We start from the raw sequence: 20,502 nt of genomic DNA on the forward strand, positions 1-20,502 counted from the left end.
AAAATGGTCCGGCCCCTCTGGCTTTGCCAGAATTGCCCGATGGCCAATCCGCTCATGTACATAGGTGTCTTATGTGACAGTTACAACAGAACAGCATTAATATTTCCTATTGTTTTCCACAGAAGAAAGTCATACAAGTTTGGAGTGACATAATGGTGAGTAAATTGTGACATAATTTTCATTTTTGGGTGAACTATCCTTTAACCCAACCAGTAGGAACAAAGCATGGCAAAATAGTTTCCATAATAAGCCACGGAGTTCTCTTCCTAAACAGGAAATGTGAAATATGACCTTCAGGATGTACACAAAGCTTTTAAAAACTATTAAATCATCACTTCATTTTTGATTATGATTTGCATAAAAATTGTGAAAGCAACCTTGAAAAGAGAAAATAATTATAGGGTAGTTGTGCATCTGAATTTGTGACCACCCCACACACATCACAGCACATTTTGTGCGTTCAACTACATACATACAGTAATTGTTTGTTTCCTAGGATGCCTTCAGCATATTTAAAAACATGAGAACAGTGCTGATGTCACAGTGGGGTGGCTGCAATGTAGCACTTAACAACAGAGAACACCAAGATCAATATTTAATTATAAACGCTCAATCTTTAACTATAAATACTTCCAATCTTTAATTATAAATACCAAACATAAATGATACTGGACAAAGAAACGGACAGAGCTCAGGGATTAAATACACAGGGAGAGATAATAATCAGAACTAGGAACAGGAACAAAACAACCAAGTGAACTGACACAGAACACAGGTATAAGAGCACAGGTAACAAAGTGAAAACCAAACCAAGACAGAACATAGATAGAGCGAGAGAGCGAGAGATGGCATAATTAATAGCAGAGTCAGCTCTTAAAGAAATAGTTCACCCAAAAATGACAAAAAATTATTTACTCACCCTCATGTCTTTACAAAAATGTTTGACTTGTTTTTTATTCTTTGGAACACATATTTGGAAGATTGTGGATTTTTTGCGCACACAATGAATGTCAAATTGGTACAGTGGTGTTTTGTACCATCGACTTTCATTGAATGGACAAAAACAGCTGAAATGTTCGTCAAAAAATGATGACAGAATTTTTATTTATGGGTGAACTATTCTTTTAACCAGGGATTAGTAGCAAAAAAAATATCTTTGAAAGATATTTAAAATGAGGGGTCAAAAATTCATAGTAGCATTCATCTGAATATATGTTCTATTCTATTCTATTCTATTCTATTCTATTCTATTCTATTCTATTCTCTTGTTGGCTAGTTATTGTATATTTTTAGTATAAATTTAGTGCAACACTCAATTCTTAACTTAGCAAGTTTCTAAGTGGCTGCAGGATTGCTTAGATTATTTTAATAAGATTTAAATATTTTTAACTTAATTTAAATGCTAAAAATACATATAATAATAATTAATAATAAATTAATAAGTAAATTAATAATAATAATAATAATAATAATATAAACTGTTTTATTAAATAATATACAGTTCTTGAAACTTCTGGAGTATATATATATATATATATATATATATATATATATATATATATATATATATATATATATATATATATATATATATATCGTTTGCTCTAGCAGTGCAGCGTGACCCTCCACCTTCCCCAGCTCCACCTGTATAGATCTGTATTATATATATTGTACAGCAGCAGCATGTCTTACTTGCTCACAGCAGTGTGTTGTGTATAAATTGACAGTAGCAAGTCCCGTACTTGCTCTGCAGCAGCAATCTATCCTGCCATGACCAGACATATTAACATTGTCAAATCCATTACCATGCCAAACACTCAGAGAGTTGTCATAACATAAATATATTGCCACTCCCAGTTCTGTTTGAAAAACTGAAACCAAGCAACTTTATCACAATTACAGCAGAACGAACCAGAAGAAATACCATAGCTTATAAGAGGGTCCTTCGAATATTGTGTTGGACAGTGTGGGGCCTGCAGGTCAAAAAAGATTGAGAACCACTGGTTTAGTGTGTATGCAGACTCGATAGTGACTCGATAGTTTCTGACTCATTTGTTCTGTATTTGCTTTCTGACATTGCATACAGCGAATTATTCAAATTAACTAGAACTAGTGAAGCATTTATTATGTTATATTTTATGTATTATACAGTTACTTGTTGATTAGATTTAAAGGTGCCATCGAACGTTTTTTTACAAGATGTAATATAAGTCTAAGGTGTCCCCTGAATGTGTCTGTGAAGTTGCAGCTCAAAATACCCCATATATTTTTTTAAATTAATTTTTTTAACTGCCTATTTTGAGGCATAATTAGAAATGCACCGATTCAGGCTGCGGCCCCTTTAATTGCTTGCGCTCTCCACCCCCCTCCGGAGCTCTCGACTCTATCATTGCATAAACAAAGTTCACACAGCTAATATAACCCTCAAAATGGATCTTTACAAAGTGTTCGTCATGCAGCATGTCTAATCGCGTAAGTATGGTATTTATTTGTATGTTTACATTTGATTCTGAATGAGTTTGAGGCTGTGCTCCGTGGCTAACGGCTAATGCTACACTGTTGGAGAGATTTATAAAGAATGAAGTTGCGTTTATGAATTATACAGACTGCAAGTGTTTAATAATGAAAATAGCGACGGCTCTTGTCTCCGTGAATACAGTAATAAACGATAGTAACTTTAACCACATTTAACAGTACATTTGTTTGTGCCTATTGTAAGGCGTGCCATGAAGCGACCCGCACAGCTCTGCTGCCCATTTCAGAATGCCTGCGTGATCACCAAGAACAACAGGAGACAGTGCCAATCCTGCCGTCTACAGAAATGCCTCTCAATCGGCATGAAGAGAGAGCGTAAGATTAATTGAGCCTTACTTTTCATGTTCCCTAATTGCTAGCTGCTCTCACACAGATTGTATTGTTGACACACCAATTTAGCCATTTTATTTTCACCAGGGCCTTTATGGCAAATAAAAAGCAATAAGCACTGAGAGTGCCACATTCTGTTATAAAACAGCAGCGGAAGCATGATTAAAAACACAAATGTTTGATTCATTGTTAGCCTAATAATAGTAATCAGAATAATGAATGTTCTACTGCCGAATAATTTGTTCTAGATAAGTCTCTAGACTGCGTACAGTTGTCAAGCAACATAACAACTTGCCGTTTTAATATTAAATTGTGCGTTTACCAGCATTTCACATTTAAATCTGTTATGCAGATGTAATAACTTAACCCAGTCAGCCTTATCTCATGTTCTTGCATGTGTGATGTATTAAACATGTTTAATGTACAATTGAATAATTTTATTCATCAAGGATGCATCAAACTGATCAAAAGTGACAGTAAAGACATTTATAATATTACAAAAGGTTTCTTGTTTCAGATAAATGCTGTTCTTTTGAACTTTCTACTCATAAAAGAATCCATAAAAAATTACAAAAATATATAAAACATATAAAGCAGTGCAACTGTTTTCAACATTGATAAAAATAAGAAATGTTTTTTGAACAGAAATCCATCATATTAGATTGATTTCTGAAAGGTCATGTGACAATGAAGACTGGAGTAATGATGCTAAAATTTCAGCTTTGCCATCACAGGAATATATTATTATAACCTTTATTTAACCAAGAAAAAACTCTTGAGATTTAAAATCTCTTTTACAAGAGGGTCCTGGCCAGGACAGGCAGCACACTTAAAAAAAATGTAAACATGAAAACAAACACATTAATTACATATACACAAATGTACACAATATCAGCTGAAAACAAGTAAATCTTTAACTAAATAATTTAAAATATTTTTTTATCTTGTAACTGATTTCAATCAGCATAACTAAATAAGGCAAGGGCTTTTCATTTGGAAATAAACCATAAAAACTTCACTTTGATTCACGTGGTTCTGTTCCTCAGTGATCATGTCGGATGAGGCCGTGGAGAAGCGCAGGATGCAGATCAGGAGGAAGAGGATGCAGGAAGAGCCCGTAATGCTCTCCCCTCAACAGGAAGCTGTCATACAGGAGCTGGTCGCCGCACATCGAAAGACCTTCGACATGACTTGCACCCAATTCATTCAGTTTCGGGTAACATACTTACTTTATTTTGTTTGTCCGATTGAGATCCTGACTAATGTATCTACTGAAGTATGTTTTTATAAGCACTGTATTCCTTTATCGGTGGTTTTATGTCCACAGCCTTTAGATCGGGATCAAAAATCCATGTCTGAAAACAGTCGAGAACCAAAAAGCAACAGATCTTGCACAATCATGTATAAACCACCACCTGAAGAGGCAATTCAGCGAACCTTCAGCTTTTCCTCCCTCTCATCCCCTTCCTCCAGCCCTCAGAGTCTTGAAAGTAAAGAGAGGAAGTGGCTTAAAAGTGCCATTTTCACCTCTCTGCCACATTTTGCAGACCTCACAACATACATGATTAAGAACATAATCAACTTTGGCAAGACACTTCCAATGTTCAGGTGAATACTGGCCCTCTTACACCTGAGATAAAGATTCATCACTGGTGGTTTGGTCACACGTTTTTTTTTTTTTTATTTGCTCATTGCCAAGCAGCTTGTCTGAGACAAATTTATAATGAAGTTGTGTTTTCCACAGGGCTCTGATCATCGAGGACCAGATCTCGCTGCTGAAAGGCGCCACCTTTGAGATCATTCTGATTCACTTCAACATGTTCTTTAATGAGGTGACAGGTATTTGGGAGTGCGGCCCACTGCAGTACTGCCTGGATGACGCCATGCGAGGTAAGCGTCTGCACAGGTCTCCATGAACTTCAGGGTCAGATTGGGGTGGGTGGTGTAAACAAAATCATATATAGTATATTCTACCATTCATAAGTTTGGGGTTGATAAGATTTTTTAAAAATAAGTTAATATTTGAAGAGTTTGGTTCCAAAACGCAATAACTCCATTTTGATTAATTTGAGTAAAAAGGTGTTTTCTTTACCAAGAAAGTGGCAAGATGAAAACCACTGTTTTCGGTTTCAAACATTCACATAGCATATTTTGGTTATAAAAACATTAAAAATTCAAATCTACATTTTGATTTTAAAAAGTTTACTATAAAAATGTATTTTTTTTTTTCCCAAAATGCAATAAATCCATTACAATTTTTTTTCAAAATGCAATTAATCCATCAATATAAAAGTTATTTTTCAAATTGAAAATACTCAAGAAAGTAAGTTGATTCACATATATGACAGAGTCTAAACTTTCTCCCAAAATGAATTCAACGGGTCATCTTGTTAATGTTATAAATTATTTGTCATTACCAATTAAAGAGTATCTGGCGCCACCGCACGGTTAATTAAACACATTAGCCGAGTACATAGGTATTAAAAACGGCTTTTTAAAAAAGCCTTCAATGTTTACAGTGGGTGGAATGGTGCGCTGTGATTGGTTAAGCGGATATATCGTGTTCTGCAGAAAAAGAAGACTGGCGTTTGTTGCGTTTTGGAAAGAAAGGGAGAAAACATAACAGAATAACACGACGGATATCGCATTTTGCGCAAAATTAATAAATGACTTTTCAATACCGACCATATATATACAATACTGATTTTGGAGGAAACTCAATTTTTTTTAAAATGGCGTTTATCGCGTTTTGGAACCAAACTCTTCATTTCTATTCACCAAGTAAAAGTGAAATTTATAATTTTACAAAGGATTTCTATTTCAAATAAATGCTGTTCTTTTGAACTTGTTATTCATCACAGAATGAAAAAAAAATCTAGCATGGTTTTCACAAAAATATTAATCAGCACAACATTGATAATAATCAGAAATGTTTCTTGAGCAGCAAATCATCATATTAGAATGAGTTCTGAAGGATCATGTGACACTGAAGACTGGAGTAATGATGCTGAAAATCACATGGAATAAATTACATTTCAAAATATATTCAAATAGAAAACAGTTATTTTAAATGATAATAATGTTTCACAATATTGCTGTGTTTTACTGTATTTTATTGATCAAATAATGCAATCAAATTGTAATAAATTTAAACTTTCATATTTTTCTGGACAGTCAGCAAAAAATGGAATTAATACTAAAGAATTGTGTAGTAATGATTATTTTGTATCAACTCTGAATGAAATACTCCTCATTGGATTATTTTTGTTGTTGTTGTTGTTGTTGTTGTTTGTTTGGAACAAACAATAAAAGGTAATTGTTAATAGATCCTAACCAGAAGTCTGGGATCAGTGCAGAAACCACTTCACATAATATAACACTTGAGCTAAAGACCATAGAGGTCAAAAGACAAAAAAAAACGAATGCAACCAACTGTAAATTCCATTTAGATAAGTCACGTTAATGCTGTACTTTGTAATGTAAACTGTCCCAAAAAGAGAGAGAGAGAGAGAGAGAGAGAGAGAGAGAGAGAGAGAGAAACTGAATTTAACAACACCCCTAAATGTCAAGCTCTTCTTTGTCTTGACTTGTTTGGGACACATCCTGTTCTGTATGTTCACATTACTCCATATTTGTTCATCGCTCTCATGTGTAAATTTGTACCATTACACAGCACTATATATAAATAGATATATAGATAGACAGATAGATATATAGATATATAGATAGACAGATAGATAGATAGATAGATAGATAGATAGATAGATAGATAGATAGATAGATAGATAGATAGATAGATAGATAGATAGATAGATAGATAGATAGATAGATAGATAGATAGATAGATAGATAGATAGATAGATAGATAGATAGATAGATAGATAGATAGATAGATAGATAGATAGATAGATAGATAGATAGAGAAAAAGGCAAGTATAACCACACAAAGCCGTAAAGAAAATAGGAGCACTTTAATGAGACAGTGAAATGATCTCTGCCCCCTGCTACTGACATAACACTCCAGTTAAGAGGAGGAAGGAAGAGATGGAGGAGAGCACAGGAGGAAGGAGGGGGATAAACCCCTTACAGCGCTAGAGAGGTGTTTGGAGCACAGCAGGGAAATATCTGAAGATAATGAGGGAGATAGAGGCAGTGTGGCAACGCTGTAGAGCAAAAAAAAAAACAGGTGAACAGAATAGCCAGGCTTTCTTTAAAATAACTCCGTGAAGCTGTTTCTGTTCCTGCCCTACTGTTTTTAATTTATGCTTCATTTTAAAGCATATTTTGGTCACACTATGGGCCCTATTTTAACAATCCAAGAGCAAGGTGTAAAGCGCACTTTTTTTCTTTTTGAAGAATATTGGGTAGTTTAACTGCTCAGTACAAACAAGGGACTCATGAACAACCATCACAAAACATAAAAACAGTCAAGGATCACCCAGGTAACCACACACAGTATTAAAGGGTTAGTTCACCCAAAAATGAAAATTCTGTCATTTATTACTTACCCTCATGCCGTTCCACACCAGTAAGACCTTCGTTAATCTTCAGAACACAAATTAAGATATTTTAGTTGAAATCCGATGGCTCCGTGAGGCCTCCATAGGGAGCAATGGACACTTCCTCTCTCAAGATCCATTAATGTACTAAAAACATATTTAAATCAGTTCATGTGAGTACAGTGGTTCAATATTAATATTATAAAGTGACGAGAATATTTTTGGAACGCCAAAAAAACCCAAAATAACGACTTATTTAGTGATGGCCGATTTCAAAACACTGCTTCAGGAAGCATCGGAGCACAGATGAATCAGTGTGTCGAATCTGCTGTTCGGAGCGCCAAAGTCACGTGATTTCAGCCGTTGGCAGTTTGACACGCGATCTGAATCATGATTCGACACACTGATTCATTTGTGCTCCGATGCTTCATGAAGCAGTGTTTTGAAATCGGCCATCACTAAATAAGTCGTTATTTTGTTTTTGTTTTTTGGCACTCCAAAAATATTCTCGTCACTTTATAATATTAATATTGAACCACTGTACTCACATGAACTGATTTAAATATGTTTTTAGTACCTTTATGGATCTTGAGAGAGGAAGTGTCCATTGCTCCCTATGGAGGCCTCACGGAGCTATCGGATTTCAACTAAATATCTTAATTTGTGTTCCGAAGATTAATGAAGGTCTTACGGGTGTGGAACGGCATGAGGGTAAGTAATAAATGACAGAATTTTCGTTTTTGGGTGAACTAACCCTTTAAGAACCAATGGTTCACAAACTTTTGAGCAGGATGTTTTTATAAATTCAGCTATTTTTTTTTTTTTTTTTTTTGTCTTGTCTTTTGTATTAAACATTTTTTTAATGTAAAATATCTTGCTCAGGACAGTACTAAATAAAAAATAGCATGCATATTTTATGATCCCTCTTATTTTGTTAAAATGATCCACATTTTCACAGATTCTGCAAGGGGTTCACAAACTTTCAAGCAGCACTGTATATAATTGTTAGGTACAAACAATGTACTTATTGTGTTCCTGTTGTATTGCAAAACACTTAGTTTACTTTAAAATGAAAATTACCCCAAGTAATTACCCACCCTCAAGCCATTCTAGGTGTATATGACTTTCTTCTTTCTGATGAACACAGTTATATTAATAAATATCCTGACGCATCCAAGCTTTATAATGGCAGTGAACAGGGGCAATGGAAAAAGTGCTTCTATCCATCATAAACGTACTCCACACGGCTCCGTGGGGTTAATAAAGGGCTTCTGAGGCGAAGAGATGCGTTTGTGTATGAAAAATATCTACATTTAACAAAGTATAAAGTAAAATATCTAGCTTCCGCCAGACCGCCTTCCATGTTCAACTTACGAAAAAAGTGTAAATGACACAGCGGGAATATGGGGGGCGGGGGGGTCTATGTGTTCCTCATCCAATGGCAGAACTGGGAACTGGGAAACCAGTTTGAAAACAGTCGTTACTTTTGCTGGAAACGAACACTTCAGCTTTACAAATGTAAAGCTTTTTATGTTGCATACTGCAAAAATGTAAATGATGCGTCACTGAACAGAGAGAGTTCGGGATGTAATGCAGTAAAACTGGTTGACGTGGAACCCATGTGTGAAAGTTTGAACCTGTCACAAGCCAAGTATGATACTGTGTAAATTGCTTATGTCACTAGCATGAACTCACTGAGTTATGACTTTTAAAGGGGTCATATCATGAGAAATTAAAATTTCTATGAAAAAAAAATACTGTAAATACTATGTTTACACTAATGGCCAAAAGTTTGGGATTGGTAAGATTTTTTAATGCTTTTGAAGTCTCTTATGCTCCACAAAACTGACTTTATTTGATAAAAATATAGTAAAATGAATAACATTGTGAAATATTATTACAATTTAAAATGACTGTTTTCTATTGAAATGTATGTTAAAATGTAATTTATTCCTGTGATGCAAAGCTGAATTATTAGCATCATTACTCCAGTCTTCAGTGTCACATGATCATTCAGAAATCACCATTATTTCTTAAATATTTTTGGGGACACGGTGATACAGATTTCTTTCAGGATATTTTTATGAATAAAGTTCAAAAGAAAAAAAAAATAAAGAAAATGGCTTTTATTTACTTTGTAACACTATAAATGTCTTTCATTTGTTCAATTTAATGCATCCATGCTGAATAAAAGTTTTCATTTCTTAAAAAAAAAAAAAAAAAAATCTTACTGTCCCTAAAGTAGTGTATGTTCTGCATTTTTGCACTTGTCAGACAGATGATTACATATGTTTAGAACCTTCAAGACTTCAAGACAAAGCAGCTAAAATTTGACCTGTTTAATTCTTAGGGACAGTGAAAATGTGGAAAATAGTCAGTGATATTACTGACTATAAGTAGAACTCAGGGAGGCAAATACATTATAAATATATATAGAATTAAATATGTGTCATGCTTTTAATATTGTATATTTATGTATCTTAGATGGGATAGTTCACCCAAAAATGAAAATTTGATGTTTATCTGCTTACCCCCAGAGCATCCAAGATGTAGGTGACTTTGTTTCTTCAGTAGAACACAAATGATGATTTTTAACTCCAACCGTTGCCGTCTGTCAGTCAAATAATGCGAGTGAATGATAACACAATTTATAGGAGTCAAAAAATATGCATAGATAAATCCAAATTAAACCCTGCGGTTCATGGCGGCACATTCATGTCCTAAGTCATGAAACAATCGGTTTGTGCGAGAAACCGAACAGTATTTATATATTTTTTTATATATGTGTATGTGTCTGATCGCGCTTTGACAACGGCAGTGATGTCTAGCACTCGTTGAAGTATAAGCATGAGACATCACTGCCGTTGTCAGAGCACGATCAGACATCACTAACCGAGTGCTGAACGCAGTTGGACATAGTGGTGTATTAGAGGTAAAAAATGATATAAATAATGTTCGGTTTCTCGCACAAACTGATCGTTTCGTGTCTTAGGACATCAATGTGCCGCCATGAGCCGCAGTGTTTAATATGGATTTGTCTGTGCATATTTTTTGACTCTTATAAATTGTGTTACCATTCACTCGCATTAGAAGACTGACAGACGGCAACGGTTGGAGTTAAAAATCATCATTTGTGTTCTACTGAAGAAACAAAGTCACCTACATCTTGGATGCCCTGGGGGTAAGCAGATAAACATCAAATTTTCATTTTTGGGTGAACTATCCCTTTAAACTTGTCTGTTGCTTTTCCAGAGCTTACAGTCACCATAAGCATCTCTTTGCTTTCAGTAACATCGTTATTGCTCTTGCTATTGAAAGGACTCGCGTGTGGCATAACCAGAGCCCATGATGCCATTATTTTCTCTTTACATTTGCTTCTCAAGGCTGTGAAGTTCATGTAGTAGTAGCTAGAGAAGTGGCATTTCAATACATATTGACTAATTACTCTCCATCTCAACAGTCTCTAATAGGCTGCTATAAAATTAATTCAGAATTGAATGTCCCGCTGTATGTCATCACCCTGACAACCAAATTCATACAGCTTTCATTCACAACAGCTCATCTGTTTAATGAAACCTTGCATTGTTTCTAACCAAACAGATGTGACTGCTTTACAGAATCCCATATATTTCAAATAATCTGAGCTACACACATTGAGATTTATTTTTTATTTTTCTATTTTTATTTAACATCTGAGATAGATGCTTAATGCTTAAGTGAAAAATAACTTAGAACTGTGTTACAAAAGATTATTCTCATTAGTGTTAAATACTATTATAGTATTTGTTATTATTATTATTTTGAATTAGCTTTTATTTATAGTATTTATGTTTTTATATATATGTTTTGAGTTTTCTTTTTAATTGTAGTAATTTGATGTGCCTTGGTTGTTTTAATACATCTATTTAGCTTTCTATTATTATTTCAGTTTTAGTAATTTTAGTTAATTTTCAGTTAGTTGCCAAGTTAGCATTTCTAATATTGTTTGTTTATTAAGTGTAAGTTTTTTATCTAATATTTTATTTAATCTCTATTTCAATGAAAGAAAACAATTTTTAGTTAACTGCAATATGCCTGCCCTTTTAAAAAATGTTTTCCTTGTAAAAATTGAAATATCAGTATTGAATCTATAAATAAAATATTGAAATATATGAATCTTAGGTGATTTTTCATGTTTCAGCATGTGTCGCACTTAGTACATCATGTACCAGTTTGTCTATTTTTTTACGCTTTATCCTTTTCTCATAATTTGTCATTTGTTCCTTATTCCTCCTCCACCTGACAGCTGGTTTTCAGCGCCATCTGCTGGACCCTATGATGAATTTCCATTACACACTGCGCAAGCTGCACTTGCATGAAGAGGAGTATGTGCTGATGCAGGCCATCTCGCTCTTCTCACCAGGTACCTCAGATGAAGCTCACCATACACATGAACACACATGAGCCGCTGTTTAGAGGGATAGTTCACCAGAAAATGAAAATTCTGTCATCATTAACTCACCTTTAAGTTATTCTAAACCTGTATGAGTTTTCTGATGAACACATAAGAAGATATTTTGAAGAATGTTGGTAACCAAACAGCTGATAGACCCCATTGACTTCCATAGTATTTTTTTTTTCATACTGTGGAAGTCAATGGGGACCAGCAACTGTTTGGTTACCAACATTCTTCAAAATATCCTCTTATGTATTCAACAGAAGAAAGAACAAAAGGTTTAGAACAAGTTGAGGGTAAATGATAACAGCATTGTCATTTTTAGGTGAACTAACCTTTTAACCTCTCACGTGTGTGTTCATCCATAGATCGCCCTGGTGTGACTCATCACAGTGAGATCGACCGTAACCAGGAAACACTAGCTGTCACCCTGAAGACGTACATCGAGGCCAAGAGGGCTGAGCCAGATAAACAGTAAGGACGCTTTCTTTCCATCTCATTAGGAAAACGTTTTCTTTGATCGCTCTTTCATTTTAACCTTCTCCTCCTGCTAGTCTGCTGTACCCAAAGATCATGGCGTGCCTGACTGAGATGAGGAGTATGAATGAAGAGTACACAAAACAGGTGCTGAAAATCCAGGACATTCAGCCTGATGTGTCTCCACTTTTGTTGGAAATAATAAGCAAAGACGGCTAGGTTTGTACAGAGCAAATGAGACTGTACCAGCAGGCCTTGAACACCCTATCGTTGACCTTCATCCGAGGCCACTAAAGATTGAAAAACAGTCAAAACTAGAAAGGACAAGGACGGTGCCTACAGATAATGAACTACTGAACAGCAGCACACAGCAATTGTGAAATTGTACTTTTATAATTGGTGAATTGTTACTAAATGTAATGTAATTGTGTTTGAGTTTAACTGACAGGCAATCTTCTATGGTTCATAAGCAGATGTAGGATGCCACAAATTATCTATATTTACTCCAGGAATGAAGCTTGAAATGTGGGGTTAGATTAGATGCCATTTACACGACACCGTTTTCAACTAAAAATGGAAAAGTTTTTATGCGTTTTTGGTCGTTCATTTACATGACGACAATATCATTTTGGGGGCTTGAAAACAAACTTTTGAAAAAGTGCAAGTTTTAAGAAAACGATACAGTTATTTTCTCTGTGTAAACTACAAAATGCAAATTTTTGAAAACAGTGATGTCATGCACATGTGTATTATGCGTTCAGTCTATAGGCGTGTAGTGTATCTTTACAAAGCGACATCGCCAACTACTGGCCTGGCATGAATAATACAGTATTTTAGTCGTTTTCGCAGATTCGTGTATGTGGGGATTGTTTTGACAAGGTTGCGTCATCTGTACGCGAAAAACGAAAAGAAAAAACTTTTCAGTTTTTAGTACATCGTTGTCGTGTAAACGCACCCTAAGATTTGGTAACACTTTATTTTAGTGTTTGTTACACGTTACATGTGCTTACCGCAGTAATAACAGTAAATTATGCATAACCAAACCCTATTCCTAACCCTATACTAAGTACATGTTGTTAATTAATATTTTTTAGTACTTAAATGTATAATTACACTGTAACAAGGACACTAACAAAGTGTAACCAAGATTCAATTTGAATTTTCGGTAACACTTTATATTACAGTGCCATAGTTACATGTTACTACATGTACCTACTATAGTAATAACAGTAAATTATGCATAATTACAAGTAACTAACTCTAAACCAAACCCTAACTGTAACTCTATAGTAAGTACATGTAGTTAATTAATAGTACTCAGTTACTTATTTGAGTAATTACAATGTAACCACTGTAAAATAAAGTGTAACCGAATTTTCCCCTTTTGTCATAAACGGTAACATTTTGTTGTAAGGTTCCATTTGTTAGCATTCGTTAACATGAACTAACTGCCTAAAGCATTAATTAATACTTCAAAAAGCATTTAATTAATCTATTAATTTCAACATTTTACATTATTAAAACCAATCTGTTAAAGGGATAGTTCACCCAAACATGAAAATTCTGTCATCATTTACTCACCCTCAAGTTGTTCCAAACCTGTATTTCTGAGTTTCTTTGTTCTGCTGAACACAAAGAAAGATATTTGGAAGAATGTTTGTAACCAAGCAGATCTCGCCCCCCATTGACTATCATAGTAGGGAAAAAATACTATGGTAGTCAATGGAGGGCGTGATCTGCTTGTTTACTGACATTCTTCCAAATGTAGAAATTCTATAGTAAATGATGAGAGATTTTTCATGTTTGAACTATCCCTTTAATATTATTTAACAGACCTGAGCTAGCATGAACTATTACATTAAACAGTTACATTAACAAACATTAATAAACGCTGTAACAAAGGTATTGCTTATTGTTAGTTAATATTAGTAAATGCATTAACTAATGCTAACTAATGGGACATGGTAAAGTTTTACCTCAAACTTTGCAGGGTAAGATGCTGTAAGAGATTGTTATTATATCAACAGAGATTACAAAGTATAAAATGAAAATATGAAATATAATATGATGCATACTGTGTTAATGGCCTGTGTCTTGACAAATCTGTGTATTTATTGTATAGTGGTATGTTAACCGCTTCTTGGTTTGTTGTGTTCAGGATATATAAAAGATATTTTAGTAGCTACACTTGATTCAGACATTTTCCAGACTAGAATATAAATGCACTTATGGAGTTATGAATCTCATAAAGTTCAATGTTCAATTCATATTTTACTCGTCAAAATGAAAAAGAAAAATATTTATTTTCATCACAATTATTTTTCATTACAGTAATGAATTTTTTTTTTTTTTTTAAATGCAAAATATCTGTCTTTTGATTTTGAAGTGAAGTTTCTGGACCTGGACATGTTCTTCTCAGGTTTTGTGAGATTCACTCTCGAAATGCGTGGCTGGCTATCAGAAAACTAAAAATATAAAAATGTGCTAGATAGTCATTTTATGTCTGTTGTAAATGCCTTATATTAGAAACAAAGCTTACTGTATTTTGTGCAACATGAATGTCAACAATTTTGAAGAATCTCTGAAATGTTAAGTTTCACGAGAAGCGATTGCCTTTTGAAATGCTTCACTCAGCAGCGGGAGTAACCTTTTTTTCACTGAGTACGTTCAGGTTTTCAGATTTTACTGAACAGACATCAGAATAGCATTTAAAGGTCATTTGAAACTTTTTTTGGTTCTTTAATTTTGTCAGATTTTGACAATCAATGTGAATATTGTGAGCTATATGTGTTATATGTGGATGTGACACAAGACAATGTAGAGCAGATGTTTCATGTTCCAAACTAGGTGTGCAGTATTTTTGGAAAATAGACTCACATATTTGCTACATATAAAAGCAGAGTGTTCAGATATCAGATATCTATATAAAGCTCAAACTCTTTTGAAAATGCCTTCATGCTGCCATTTTGTGTAGATTAAGCAATTATTTCATCCAGTCTGCACAATGATAAGGAAACTTGTCATAACATGAATAATTACTACACAATACACTCAGGTTTTCTCTCCTTAAAGTGGTTATTTTTAAATGTGAGATATATATATATATGACACTCTCAGGAAAATAAAAGCAAAATTGTATGAGAATGTGTACAGAATCGTTTACTGTGCAATTGTGTTTGTTTTCTGTGTAAATAATTTCCTCATAAATGTACACTACTGTTTAATTTGACTGTTTTTGAAAGAAGTCTCTTATGCTCACCAAGACTGCCTTTATTTGATTAAATATACAGTAAAATTGGGAGGCGGGGTGGGCGAACAACCGGGGAGGCGGGGCGGGCGAACAACCGGGGAGGCGGGGCGGGCGAACAACCAGGGAGGCGGGGCGGGGCGGGCGAACAACTGGGGAGGCGGGGTGGGAGACCTACTGGCAGGTGAGGGTGGAGGTGCAGACTGGTACAGAGGTCTCCAAGGCGGGTCCAGGAGCTCTAGGTGCCATGGCGGTTCGGGAGCCTCGGGACGCCATGGCGGGTCGGGAGCTTCGGGGCGTCTCGGTCGGGAGCCTCGGGACGCCACGGCGGGTTGGGCAAAAATACATCAAAATGTATTTTAAAATAAAATACCAAATACCTTAATTTTAAAAGTATCAAAATAAACTACAAAATACAACAGCCATACCATGTGTCAACATAAAATACTGTATTTTTTTGTATTTTAAAAATACTAAAAAATACTTTTACAAGGGAGCATGAAATTTCTTTGCAAACCTTGCATCAATTGGCCTATTTGATCGATCCCTTCACCATTACACAGACTCAGTTGATTAAGTACACAATGTTTGATAGCAGCAGCTTTTCTCTGTCCGAGTCATGCAATAAATCTGACATATGCAACCAGTTAAAGGCACAATATGTAGGTTTTTTAGATTAAAATATCCATTAACCACTAGAACAGTTATATATTTTGTTGACTTGTGTAATTATATCATCCCAAATGTTTCCAATAATGTTTAAATCCAGAAAAAAAGCAATTTTACAGAGGACACGGACCGTGTCCGTGCATCACCTATCAATTACATCATATCCGCGTTACCCTCGATTTCCGGTATTTTGTCAAAAACCATTGAAACATCAAAGACACTTTAATATATTATGTGTTTTATTAGACAGGGGAGCAACTGTTTGGATACATTTGTCGACAGAAAACTCATCATGTTATATAGCTCAACACATTTAGTCTTATTGTTTAAATCTTGTTTTCTTGATTTACAGCGAGTATGTTTTACCATGACTAATATCGATCTAGCTTACTGCAGTGTGCAACAAGTGTCTCATAGCAGCTGCCGAGCAAACGCATTATAGCATTATAACAACTTTCAACACTCAAAAGTATCTTATATGATAAAACAGCGCTGCTTTACCCTACGTGCACATGACTGGAAGAAGCGGAAGCGGTGACTGCCGCATAATAAAAGATCCGCTGCTGTCGAGACGTGTTTTGCGCTCGTCTCTTATTAGTAATCGCTCCAGTGGGCTCGTTACCGCTCTCACAGCGTTCGGCCATGCTCCGCTTCATACTACAGTAACATTAATTTCTGATTCTTTTCCACCAGCTGTAGACATGAAGACAATACATCCCATGATTCCGTGAAATCAAGGCGTCATCAAGCTATGCCTTTGTTTTGAATGAGCGACCTCTAGTGGCGAAAATCTACATATTGTGGCTTTAACAGATCAAATATTCACATATCCCTTTGATCTCCCAGATGAAGTTTAGTTTTAAAGTAACCAACAGTTTAATGTTTGCGAATGATACAATGATGATAATTGTATCTTAATTTGGTTACTTGGTGTTTGGTAACGAAGGGCCTACTTTGCATCAGCAACACTGACTCAATGACAAACAAGTCATTCATAAGAAGACAACTGATGGCAGCTGTATTCATAGCAACTAGTTTCTAACTAATTAATCATTGATTGTTAATCATAAATATAGGGGGCTGCTGCTCAGTATAATAGTTTTCAAGAACATTATGTAAATTGGTAAACCATTTACTTAACATGAACTGCTAAAAATTATTTTAAAAAAATTGATGGAAAGCTGACAGCCTGCACGTTTCTTACCTTGACCACCTTCCTCCATACGGATCAGTTTTCTGTTCTGATCTCAACAAGTCAACAATTTCATGATGTCATCATGTAGATTTACAAAGTATTTTACAATATTTTAAAAATACAAAACACTAAAGTATTTTGATACAAAATACGAAGCTATTTTCATCAACCCAATCAAATACAAATTACAAAATACTATTTTGTATTTGAAATACGTATTTTAAATACATGTATCATAAATACTGCCCATCCCTGATTCCGACCACGGGTATATTTTTATGCATTTGGCAGATGCTTTTAACTAAAGCAGCATAAAATGCTTTCAGTAGGCTGTACGTTTAATTTGAACCCAGGCATTTACCAAAATCACATTTCAACAAAGAAAGAGTGGATGGGGGAAGAAAAATAAATAAAGGGGTCATATATTGGCACTTTTACAAGATGTAAAATAAGTCTCTGATATCCTTCAGGGTGTGTACTTTTTGAGGGTGAGCAAAAACGCTGTTTTTGTGTGTGTCCCTTTAAATGCAAATGAGCTGCTGCTCTCAAGATGATGGCGGAGATGTTAGCAGTTTCGATTACCTCACGCAGACTCACTGAAAAATGTCAGAATCTGTTCAGGGTCCGTGTACGTTTTGATAGTTTGTTTTCCAATTTGAAATGAAATACGCAGAAACGAGAAAACGGTCGTTTCCCGTTTTTTCGTTTGTTAAAAAAAACGGAAAAACGAGATTTTGACTCGATTTTCGTTTTTTCGGGTCACGGATAGAAAACGGAAACACGACTTCAAAACTCGTTTTCCACATGTGGGCGGTCATTACACGCCCCTTTCAGCCGATTGGTCAATCAAATCTGAGCCAGTGACGTCATTTTCAGTTCGTTCAACAAAATAACAGTCCTCTGCCGCTATATCAGTAATGTCATAAATCGGCTTTCTTCTGTGCAACCTAACGCGTATTTCACAGAAATATTTATTTCAGAAATGTTAATCAGCACACAGACTGTTGTAATGCTGTTTGTAGTTTAATATGCATAGTGAAACTGCACTACCCACACAGAGGGAGCGGATGAAAAGCACAGATTTATTAAAAAAAAAAAAAAAAACTACAGTTTTTATTTTATTCTATTTTGAATAAATAGAATAAATCACAATAAATAAGTAGTGTAAGCAATTTTGAAAAACGAACAATAGCTCATCTCTCTTTATTTATTTATTTTATATAGCCTAACATTGCCTGCTGAATATAGGCTAATGTTAATAACCCTTTGGTTATAAGATTGAGGGAATATGTAAAGATCAAACATTAAAGATCAAAGTTACAACTACATAGCTATTTTAGTTATGACAAAAATAATATATAAATGTTAAGCCAAAATGAATTAATTTAAAGCTGAATTGAAACAGAAACCGGCGTTCTAACTACCTCTCTAATTTGACACAAATCCAAATGTTTCAATATTCACGATTTGGAGGCTAAACTATATTTATTATTTAAACGCTTTTATTGTAGCCTATCAGACTACTTAAAATGAGCAGTATAACTTTTTATATATTTGGTTGAATGTATGTTATTTTGACAGTTAACAGGCTGTGATGTCAAGTTACTAAAAATGATGTTGCGCGTGAGGCGCCGACGCGTTCACTTGAATTTTCTTATCCTAAAAGCGGAAACAACTTAAAATAGCCTACTCAGACATTTATGGTCAAATATATGTAACACCATTCGAATCTGTGAAGGGTTAAATAGGCCTATTATTTTTGTACTCACAATAAAAACAAAACATTGCTCGTAAAATAAACAAAGAAATTTTCTGCCGTCTCGGTTTCCTTTCTGTGAACTTCTCAAAAATGAACCGACACTCATATTGTCGCATTTTTTCCCCTTTCATTTTGGTAATATGTTAATTACTTAAGTTAAATAAATTTCGCGCATAGACATAGGCTATTTATTCATTTTATATAATTGAATCCTTTGTTCTCCATTCACAGAAGCGCTGCAGGTGCGTGATGATGATGAACCCTCATGTTCTGTTGTTTATTCTGCTATTTGTTCATGTAGGCTAAAACTAAACCCCTGGGATTTTTTAATGATTCACAGACATTTATCAAATTTCGTTTAATTCTAATTTAATATAATCTTGTCGTTTAATGAAACGATGATCGCATCAGTTAAAAAGTCAGGGGGAAAAAACTGAAATTATATTGACAAAGCAACAATAATTTTCGTTTAGTTTAAGTTTTTCAAAACATCCACAGAACTGCATACAATTTTCCCGCTGTTTAAGCCACGAATATTTACAAAATAAAATAATTACAAAGATAATAAAAGTTCTATGTTTAATTGGCTATAGCTTTTTGTTTTGCTGTTGTCCACTAAAGCAATTGACGCAGAATCGCCAATAGCCGTTAAATCGAAATTGAAAGTAAAATGTTATAGCTAATTCATTCAAAAGCGAAGGAAAGACAGAAAAAGTGAGGATAGCAAGAAAACTGTGACATATAATAATGTTCACTGTGTTCATGAAAGTGTTTAATTTAAGAGATAAAATCAGCATGGCCATTTATAAGCTAAGGAAAACTAAAAAGCTCCCCGATGGTGATTAGGTGTTGCCACCTAGAGGATAGCCTATTTTCTAATATGACTGCATAGTCTACTGCAAGGAATGCGTCTGCTAAATGATTGAATTTAAATGTATAAAATGTAAACAAAACATTAAAATAAGAAAAAAATAAAAAATAAAATGAGTGCAGTAGCCACTGATTTATAATAGAGAATAGTCTATCATTATGTATAGCCTATTGATCGGTGGTAGTAGCCCAAAGGATGTCATGCGCTTGGTAATGGATGTAGAGGCATTTACATTTTAAAAACACAATGACAGCTTAAAAACAGACTTAATTAAATTTACTGTAGGTTTTTTAAACTTTTTTTTTATCTGTGCAAACATATTTCTGTGAAATACGCGTTAGGTTGCACAGAAGAAAGCCGATTTATGACATCTACTGAGGACTATTATTTTGTTGAACGAACTGAAGATGACGTCATTGGCTTAGATTTGATAGACCAATCGGCTGAAAGGGGCGTGTAATGACCGCCCACATGTGGAAAACGAG

General features: G+C 34.6%; 1 protein-coding gene across 2 annotated transcripts in view; it reads left to right on the forward strand.

Annotated features, from left to right (window-relative positions):
• nr1i2 (nuclear receptor subfamily 1, group I, member 2) overlaps window positions 1-12,947 on the forward strand; it is a 34,778-nt gene extending 21,831 nt beyond the window's left edge. The window contains exons 2-9 of one of the 2 annotated variants that reach the window (XM_048193075.1): window positions 123-155; window positions 2,720-2,850; window positions 3,912-4,081; window positions 4,193-4,473; window positions 4,610-4,755; window positions 11,650-11,766; window positions 12,168-12,273; window positions 12,354-12,947. In XM_048193075.1, coding sequence (XP_048049032.1) covers window positions 2,727-2,850; window positions 3,912-4,081; window positions 4,193-4,473; window positions 4,610-4,755; window positions 11,650-11,766; window positions 12,168-12,273; window positions 12,354-12,495 — 1,086 coding nt within the window. In that variant the 5' untranslated portion in view covers window positions 123-155; window positions 2,720-2,726 and the 3' untranslated portion in view covers window positions 12,496-12,947. The remainder of the gene's footprint in view (window positions 1-122; window positions 156-2,719; window positions 2,851-3,911; window positions 4,082-4,192; window positions 4,474-4,609; window positions 4,756-11,649; window positions 11,767-12,167; window positions 12,274-12,353) is intronic. The other variant, XM_048193073.1, reaches the window with a different exon arrangement.
• The last annotated feature ends 7,555 nt before the right edge of the window (window positions 12,948-20,502 follow it).

This window comes from Megalobrama amblycephala, linkage group LG6, assembly GCF_018812025.1.
Source record: "Megalobrama amblycephala isolate DHTTF-2021 linkage group LG6, ASM1881202v1, whole genome shotgun sequence".
NCBI lineage: Eukaryota > Metazoa > Chordata > Actinopteri > Cypriniformes > Xenocyprididae > Megalobrama > Megalobrama amblycephala.